General features: G+C 53.3%; 1 protein-coding gene across 2 annotated transcripts in view; it reads right to left on the reverse strand.

The window, feature by feature from the left end:
* SBNO2 (strawberry notch homolog 2 (Drosophila)) overlaps positions 1-9,366 on the reverse strand; it is a 129,773-nt gene that overhangs the window by 8,973 nt on the left and 111,434 nt on the right. For both annotated transcript variants that reach the window (XM_015407638.1, XM_015407639.1), the window contains 4 exons: positions 6,764-6,872; positions 6,303-6,371; positions 4,358-4,501; positions 949-1,043 (listed from right to left, as the gene is read on the reverse strand). In XM_015407638.1, coding sequence (XP_015263124.1) covers positions 949-1,043; positions 4,358-4,501; positions 6,303-6,371; positions 6,764-6,872 — 417 coding nt within the window. The remainder of the gene's footprint in view (positions 1-948; positions 1,044-4,357; positions 4,502-6,302; positions 6,372-6,763; positions 6,873-9,366) is intronic.

Raw genomic sequence — 9,366 nt, forward strand, 5'->3', positions numbered from 1 at the left:
GCTCTGCAACTTACCTGGCTGCTTCTTGCTCCTCGTGGCCCAACTGAGGGCTGCTGGGAGCAGGGGGTGGGGCTTGTTGCATGTGCCCGCCCCCTGGGCTCCTTACTGCCGGAGCTCCACTCCTGTGCGCTCCCGCAGGAAATGACCCCTGCTGACTCCTATCATGCAACGGCTCCTGTCCGGTCACAGACCACTTGCTTGGGTCTGTTTAGAAGAGTCCGGCTATTCTAAAAGTGTGTGTGTGGGGGGGCATGCTTCTGTGTGAAGGGCCTGCTCAGACTTTTGAGGCAATTTGGCCTATCCTGTCCCGTTGGGCCCCAACAGGAACACTCTACCCCTCCCCCAATTTTACCACGAATCCGGTTTTAAACCACCACCCCAGTTTCGTTACCCAGATTCTAGGGTTGCCAGGCCCGACCACCTACGGGGAAGGAGGGGGAGGGTTGCCAGATCCAGGCTGGGAAACTCCTGGAGATTTGGGGGATGGATCCTCGGGAGGACGGGGACCTCAGTGGGATACGAAGCCACAGAGCCCACCTTCTAAAGCATCCATTTTCTCCAGGGGACTTGACCTCTGTAGTCTGGAGATGTGTAATTCTGGGGGGGGGTCCCCCCAGGTCCCACCTGGAGGCTGGCATCCCAACGAAATGTCCAAGCCCAGATTCTATTCCCTTGTCCCCCCACTCCAAGAAACACGGACTGAAAGGGAGAGAAAACCCCAGTCTCTTTTCTCACAATCTGTACCCCACCCTGGGCTTGCATCCAATGGCTGCAAACCAGACAGTGTCCCCCGAACACCGAGGCTTCCCCACAAATGGCAGAGAGGCCACGTGAGCCCCTTGGCAGGATCGGTCCTCCGGAAAGGACTGAGCAGGACCAACATTTCACTGCAGCCCCCCTCCAGATCTCTCCTCCCCCCCCCCCTGGCATTTTGGCCACTGGCCTCACCTTGTAGAAGACCACTTGCCCGTCCTGGGGGTGTCCCGGGGTCAAGAAGACCTCCTTGCTTTCTTCGTAGATCTCATCAACGCCGGGGGCTAAGTCTGGGGGAACCAGGAAATAAGAAGTATGACTTTCGAGCTTGCAGAAAGCGTGCCATGGACCACAGCCCCCCCGCCCCCGGTGGTTTCCTCCATCCAATCTGAACCGTGGGCTAGACCCCCATGGATCCTTTCCGCTAGCGGCGGTGCTTTCCTCTGGCACAAAGAGCATTCCCGTGACCCGAGAGGCCACTCAGTTTCCCTAGTCTTGACAATGCAAGCTGAGCCTCTTGACTCAGGATCTGGGCCCCCAGTAAGATTTTGCCACACGCCCCCTCCAGCAGAGAAGGGGGAGGCAGTGCTCCCTCTAAACTGTGGAGTCCTGTGAGCAAAAATGCTACTTTGCGAGCTACTGGCCTTAAAGTTGTGAGCGAGCGATTTGGCTGCTGCTTAAATTGGTTTGCTCTGGAGGCATCCTTCCTGGGCTAAGACAAAAAAACGTGTGAGCCGGAGGCTAAAAAACCGTGAGCTGGCTCACACTAACTCAGCTTAGAGGGAACACTGGAGGGGCCACAAAGCCGTCCCCCGGGAGAAGCGTTAACACCACCAGCTGTAACAGGAAATTAAGAGGATGTCTTCAAGTCACTCTGCACAAGCTCCAGAAACACCCTTTCAAACTGAACAGGCAGATCCTGGAAACCCCAATGCCTGCTCAGAAGTAACCCCAGCAGGGCCTGAAAGCTTCCGGGGTGACTCTGTTCAGATTTCTGGCTGGGATCTAGAAGGGGCTCCTCTCCATCAGCGGAATGTGACTCACTGACGTGCCCCCGGAAAGGCTGCTCTGGTGGACGGGGAAGCCCCCCGAGGAACAGCACAAGAGGGGAATCTTTAGGGCTTTAAACTGACACCGCAAGGGGAAGGAGACGACCGACACAGGGATTTCAATGAAGGAGAGCAAACAACAGAGGCCCACCTAGGAGGGCCGGGTTTAATGGAGCCAAAGGCTTCAGGTGTCCTAGCCCAAAGCTAGGACAATAAGAAGGAAGAGCTTGAAATTCTACTGCAGACAGAGGGATATGATTTAGTAGGCATTAAAGAAGACAGCGTTCTGTGTGCCTCGGCGTCTAGTCACGCCGGCCACATGACCACGGAAGCGTCTTCGGACAGCGCTGGCTCTTCGGCTTGGAAATGGAGATGAGCACCGCAACCCTAGAGTCGGATTCGACTGGCTTTTGAGCAAGGGAAACCTTTACCTTTACCTTTTCCTAAAGAGACTTGGTGGGACGATTCCCAGGACTGGAACGTAACAGTGGATGGATGTGAGTTGTTCAAGAATCGGAAGACTGCAGTGGGAAGGGGAAACCAGCTGAAATCCCCCCTCCTTTCTAGGCCACGGAAGAATCCTCCTGGATCCAACCCCCTTGGAGCTGAGGGTGGAGTTGCACCCGACTCTCGTGCTGGAAGAATACAGAGCATCACTGCTCCAGACAGAGCGTTCCACCAATACCTTGCGGCTAACAGCCACTGATGGACCTCTGCTCTGTATGTTTATCCGATCCCTTACTGAAGGTGTCTCTGATTGGATCTGCCACCACTTCTTGCCACAGTGAATTCCACATGTTAATGATTTTTTGGGTGAAGAAGGACTTTCTTTTATCCATTCTTCTAACCTGTTCATTAATTTCATTGAGTGCCCACGAGTTCTTGCGTTGTGAGAAAGGGAGAAAAGTACTTCTTTCTCTACCTGCTCTATCCCAGGCATATTTTTGTAAACCTTGATCATGTCACCCCTCAGTCGTCGATTCTTCAAGCTATCGTCATCATAGGGAAGGCATTACATCCCCTTAAGCCTTTCCGCTGCCCTTCTCTGCCTCTTTTCCAATGCCACAATCTCTTTTTTGAGGTGCAGTGACTGTACACGATATTCTAAATGAGGCCACACCATGGATTTATACAGGAGCGCTATAAGCAGTGTTCCCTCTAAGCTGCGTTAGTGTGAGCTAGCTCACAGATTTTTAGCCTGCAGCTCACAGATTTTTGTCTGAGCTCAGGAAGGAGGGCTCCAGATAAAAACTCATTTATGCAGGAGCCAAACTGCTTGCTCACAACTTTAAGGTCAGGAGCTCACAAAGTGGAATTTTTGCTCACGAGACTCCACAGCTTAGAGGGAACACTGGCTATAAGACTGGCTGATTTGTTTTCAATTGCCTTCTTAATAATCCCCAGCACAGCATTTGCCCTTTTTACTGCAGTCCCCCACTGAGCAGACACCTTCAAGGAATTGTCTTCTGTTCTCTGCCCTGGGAGAGATCAAACGATCCATGCGCATCTGATGCAGAGAGAGCATCGCCCTGGCACATACACCGGAGACCAGAGTCACCTGCTCCTCCCTCCCCGGTGAGACCAGAGGTACCATTTTTGTGCAGATGCCACAGGCAGCATCTTCAGCCCTGGCCCCTGCCTGGTAGAATGAGCTCCTGTGTGAGATCAGTGCCTTGCGTGACTTACTGCAGTTCCACAGGGCCTGCGAGACGGAGCTCTTCCGCCGGGCCGTTGGCTGAGGCAGCAGACGTCCCTCTCTCCCTCCCTCCAGCTTTTCTGGCCCCAACTTTTCCTGCCCAACTGTTTCAGGCCAATTGTCCACCAGTGGCCTCTTTCTTACTAGTCATCTGACAACTTTTACAATTATACAGTATTTTACCAATTTTATGTGTAAATTATTTTAATATTGTTTTAATTGTATATTTAAGTGTTGTGCACCACCCTGAGCCCATTGGGGAGGGCAGTGTATAAATGTAATATAAATGTAAGCAGGAACTCATTAGCATAATAGGTCACACCCAACAGCAGGAACTCATTAGCATATTACGCCACACCCCTGACAGTGCAGTTCATTAGCATATTAGGCCACACCCCATGCCTTCCCTTGGCTTGCCCGAGTGCCCCGCGGCTGTGGGGAGTCCGGGCAAGCTGGCCCTTGGAGGGAAGGGAAGGCAGTTTAAACTGCCTTCCCTTGGCTTGCCCAGGCAAGCCGGCCCTTGGACAGGCCGGGGAAGGCATGGGGAGGCATTTAAATGCCTCCCCGATCCTTCCAGGGGGCTCCCTGGCCTGCCCGCCTCGGAGTCACTGGGGGGGGGGTCACTCTCCAGGCCTTCCCTCTGTAGCCACGCTTGCAGAGGTTTTGGCTGTAGTGGGCGTGGCCAACTGTGAAGCCAGTCGGAACTCCGTTCCTGTGCGTTCCTGCCCAAAAATAGCCCTGAATGTAAGGTACTCCAGGGCTCTGAAAACCCCGCCCTTCACCACCACCACCAGCCCATGCACACGAGCTGTTCTCTGGTGGCAGTTTAGAAACAGTGAATTCGCAGCCGGCTCCTTACCCAGAATCCCCATGTCGTACTTCCCCACTTTTTTGTCCCGGTCGATCAGGTAGTCAAAAGTATCGCTGAAGTACTGGAAGAGCAAATTCTGCTTGTGGACCTCCAAGCCCAAGATGCGGTTCAAGAACTTGGTGATGGAGCAGTCTGTGCGGAAACAGGAGGGGGGGGGAGGAGAACGGAGAGTCACTTTCCGCTTTCTAGGTAGCCTCCCACCGAGGAAACACAAGCGCCCCAAGGCACACCAGGGGAACCGAGCTGGCAACGGAATGAGCAAGCAAATCAGACTGGACACAGTGAACATGACTCAGTAAATCAGAGGAAAGTTATTTCCTTGGACAGAAACTGTCGAGGGCACTACGATGCTTTGGATGGATCACTGTTTGCAAGTGTCAAGAGCTTCACCCATTCCAAGAGTGCTGTTCTGTCAGCTACAGAAGAAATTGGATTTATACCTCACCCTTCACTTGGAGTCTCAGAGCGGCTTACAGAAGAAGGAGGAGGAGGAGGAAGAGAAGGAGGAGGAGAAGAGGAAGAAGAAATTGGATTTATACCCCGCCCTTCACTTGGAGTCTCAGAGCGGCTTACAAACTCCTTTCCCTTCCCCTCCCCACAACAGACACCCTGTGAGGTAGGCGGGGCTGAGAGAGCTCTTTCCGGCACTGTCCTTGAGAAAACAGCTCTGATAGAACTATGGCTTGCCCAAGGTCATCCAGCAGGTGCAAGTGGGGGAATGGGGAATCAAACCCGGTTCTCCCAGATTAGAGTCCGCGCACTTAACCACTACACCAAACTGGCTCACAGCGGCTGCTCACTGCCACATCGCAGGGGCTGCTGAAGTCATTCCCCATTCCCGGCAGGGGCAGATGGGCTGCCCGTCTCCCACCGAGCCACAGTGGATGTCTGATTGCGCCGGCTGTTGAAGCCGGTGGTCCCACAGAAGGGTGAGCATTCGAAGTGGCCTGCACAGTTTGCTGCCAGAGGGTGTTGCACAGGGAGAACAGAAACCAAAGCATTCAAAGAAAATCCGGCATTCGCCTCTTCCTTACGGCTTCTCTCCACACCAGTCCAAGACACAACTCCTCTAAGGGTAGCTGGTCATTCATCACCAGGGGTGGGGTGGAAGAGGCCCATAGCTACAGTGGGGCATTTCGGGTTCCTGCACCCTCAACCCTGAGGCCTGCCCCACAACAGCTGCTGCCCCTCTCCCCCTCCCTCCTCTCCTGTGACATTAAAAGGGCCCTCCAGCTGATCAGCGGGAGCATGTGGCCCGCCAGTCAGCTGGAGGGCCCTTTAAATCAGGGGTGTCAAACTCATTTGTTATGAGGGCCAGATCTGGCATAAATGAGACCTTGTTGGGCCGGGCCATGGGTGTCATAAAAGGTAATGCCAGGTAGCGGAGATACAAACTTTATAAAGGACACAAACACAAAGGGTTTTTTTTAAAAAACTTAAAATAAAAACATGCTTAAAACATGAGCACTCTCGCAATATTGTCTTTATTTAACAGTGTCTGATAACTGACACCTCTTGCTCTGAATGATTGCATCAGAATGTCTGTGCTGTTGCAAACTTGAGTGTGCTGTTCAGGTGTGTATCTGTAAGCTGCAAACCTATGATGACGCAGCAGCAGCAGAAGAACTGGAAGAAGCAGAAGACAGCCAGTTCCACTGCGGGCCTGACAGAAGCCCTCAGGGGGCCTGATCCGACCCCCGGGCCACATGTTTGACACCCCTGCCTTAAATCTTGCTGGAGGGGAGGGAGAGGGGCAGCCGCGTGCCTTCCCTGAACTCTAAGAGGCCATTTCGCCGCTGGGCGTTCAAGGAAGGCTTGCAGCTGCCCCTCTCCCTCCCCCTTCCTGCCTCCCCTGCTGCCCCACAAAATTTCCTCTTGCCCCACCAACCCAAAATTTCTGGCTACGGGGCTGGGGTGGAAACCGAGCACGTACCTTTCTCCGCATAGCCGTAGCGGATCTCCTTGCAACAGATCCCAACCGAGAGGAGGCTTTGCTTCATTTCTGAAATCACAGAAGGGGTACGTGTGTGTGTAAGAGAGAGCGGGAACAGTTCTCGTTTACTTTTGGCCACAGCACCTAGGCCCTGAGCAGGCAGCTTGTTTAGCCTCGGGACACCCTTGAGTCTGTGACTGAGCTGAGATTCGAACTGGGGGCACACTGGCTCAAGCCGGACGCCAAATCAGACCAAGGGCCCGTCTAGTCCAGCACCCTGCTTCCTACGGTGGCCGGCCAGATTCCCCAGAAGGCCAACAGGCAAAGGGGCACCGAGGACAGAGTCTGCCCTGGTTGTCGCTCCCCCCCTCCCTGCAGCCACTGGCACTGAGATAGACTGCCTCTGAACACGGAGGCTTCCCCGCGTTAGCTCATTCCGATTTAGGTTTGGATTCCCTTACCCTGGAAGAAGGCAGCCTCTCCTCTGAGGTAGCTCCTCGGCACGGGGACTTCGTTCTCGGTCTGGTTGTGGATGGTGTGGAGGACCCTGTCGAGGGCTTTGGACCCATACTGGGGGAAGGAAAGAGAGACAGGATCGGGACCAAGGCAGTCTCCGAGGGGCCGCCGTGTTGGTCTGCAGAAGAACGGCGGGTTTTGGATCCGGTGGGACCTTAGAGAAGACTTGGGGACTATGAGCCTTGGGGAGTCCACGCTCTCTTTGGCAGAGGCAATATCTGGCTCAGTGTCCGGTCCCCCACAGCTATTAATCCAATACACGTTTAGGCAAAGTAAAGGTAAAGGTAAAGTTTCCCTTGCTCGAAAGCCAGTCGAATCCGACTCTAGGGCTGCGGTGCTCATCTCCGTTTCCAAGCCGAAGAGCCAGCGCTGTCCGAAGACGTTTCCGTGGTCATGTGGCCGGCATGACTAAGCACCCAGGCGCACGGAACGCTGTTACCTTCCCACCGAAGCGGTACCTATTTATCTACTTGCAATTTCTTGCTTTCGAACTGCTCGGTTGGCAGGAGGTGGAACTAGAGACAGGAGCTCACCCCGTCTTGCGGCACCCGGGTCTTGAACTGCTGAACTACTGACCTTCCACAGCCTGCAGTTCAGTGTCTTAACCACTTGAGCCACCGCAGCATCCACTTAGGCAAAGTAGTATTTTATTAAAGCTATGATAGAGCAGGAACAAGTTCACTGCCCAGAACACCTGGGCCAGGGTGGGCAAGGAATAATGTAAGACATTCAAACAGGGTAATAACCAATAATCTCCATTCCCGCCGAGCGGGCAGACTCCAGGTTACGCGCTCAAAAGCCTGAGAAGCAACGTTCCTAAAACCCTAAACAATGACAGCTTCACACGGTACAGTTCATTATACATTTGGCAAAGCAGCTCCCCCACACACCTGTTAACCTTGCAGATAAGCGTTGCCTAGCGTTTACAGACAGGAATGCATGAGACGAGATCATACACAGGGAAGATAGGGCATGCGCAGATGCCAGGGGAGAGGAGGGGGGAACCAACTGCCTCCCAGCCTTCTATGGCAGCTAGCTGACACTCAGATATTCTGAGAGGACTGTGTCCTTGTTAGCTGATTTCGATACCAACATATCCTACGGAATGTGCAAAGAAACTTCACTGCAAAGAAAATACGGGCTAACGCTGTTCTTATGGGAAGTAATTAATATTGATCTTAGCAGACACCTTTTGACTCAATTTTATTCTGATCGTATGGTTTCATTGTATTTTAAATTTGACGCTGATCCTTGGTTTGTAATGGCGTGTGGCTACATACAAATACATTTCTGTCTCAATATCTGACGAAGGGAGCTTTGACGTTTGGATGCTCCTGCCCCCCCCCCCGAAATCTCACTGCTCTCGAAGGCCCGACTGAACCTGAATCTAGTTGGACCAAGGCAGACGCGGTGTTCAGCCACGATCACTGGAGCGTGTGACACCCCCCCCAAAAAAAACCCCAAACCCCAGTGCCTAGGCAACGAAAACGCCACACAGAATTCTGCAGCGTGCAGACATGGCAGAGAACAGACATCACTTATTTCGACCATGCTGATCACAGGATGGGGAAGGACAGTGAAGGCCCATGAAGGTCACTAGCTCCCCTTCACAGCGGAGGGAGGGAGGACAGACAGAAGATTTCTACCCTGCCATCACTACCCGAAGGAGTCTCAGAACAGCTTACGATCTCCTTTCCCTCCCCCTCCCCACAACAGGCACCCTGTGAGCAGTGTTCCCTCTAAGCTGAGTTAGTGTGAGCTAGCTCATAGTTTTTTTAGCCTCCAGCTCACACAGAGACCCAGTTTGGTGTAGTGGTTAAGTGCATGGACTCTAATCTGGGAGAACTGGGTTTGATTCCCCACTCCTCCACTTGCACCTGCTGGATGACCTTGGGCAAGCCGTAGCTCTGATAAGAGCTGTCCTTGAAAAAGAGCAGTTTCTGTCAGAGCGCTCTCAGCCTCACCTACCTCGCAGGGTGTCTGTTGTGGGGAGGGGAAGGGAGAGGAGTTTGTAAGCTGCTCTGAGACACCTTTGGGTAGTGAAGGGCGGGGTATAAATCCAATCTCTTCTTCTTCTCTGTCAGCCCCACCTACCTCACAGGGTGTCTGTTGTGGGGAGGGGGAAGGGAGAGGAGTTTGTAAGCCGCTCTGAGACACCTTTGGGTACTGAAGGGCGGGATACAAATCCAATCTCTTCTTCTTCGTCTTAGCTCAGGAAGGATGGCTCCAGAGCAGACTAGTTTGTGCAGCAGCCAAATCGCTCGCTCACAACTTTAATGCCAGGAGCTGGCAAAGCAGAATTTATGCTCACAAGACTCCACAGCTTAGGAGGGGAGTGTTGCCTGTGAGATAGGTGGGGCTGAGAGAGCTCTCTCTCGAGGACTGCCGTTGAGAGAACAGCTCTGAGAGAACTTGTGACTGACCCAAGGTCACGCCGGCACCTGCATGTGGGGGATCAAACCCGGTTCTCCCAGCTTAGAGTCCGCGCTCTTAATCACTACACTAGACGGAAGGAAGGAAGGAAGGAAGGAAGGAAGGAAGGAAGGAA

The sequence above is a fragment of the Gekko japonicus genome, unplaced genomic scaffold, assembly GCF_001447785.1.
Source record: "Gekko japonicus isolate JY-2015 unplaced genomic scaffold, Gekko_japonicus_V1.1 scaffold1442, whole genome shotgun sequence".
NCBI classification, from domain to species: domain Eukaryota; kingdom Metazoa; phylum Chordata; class Lepidosauria; order Squamata; family Gekkonidae; genus Gekko; species Gekko japonicus.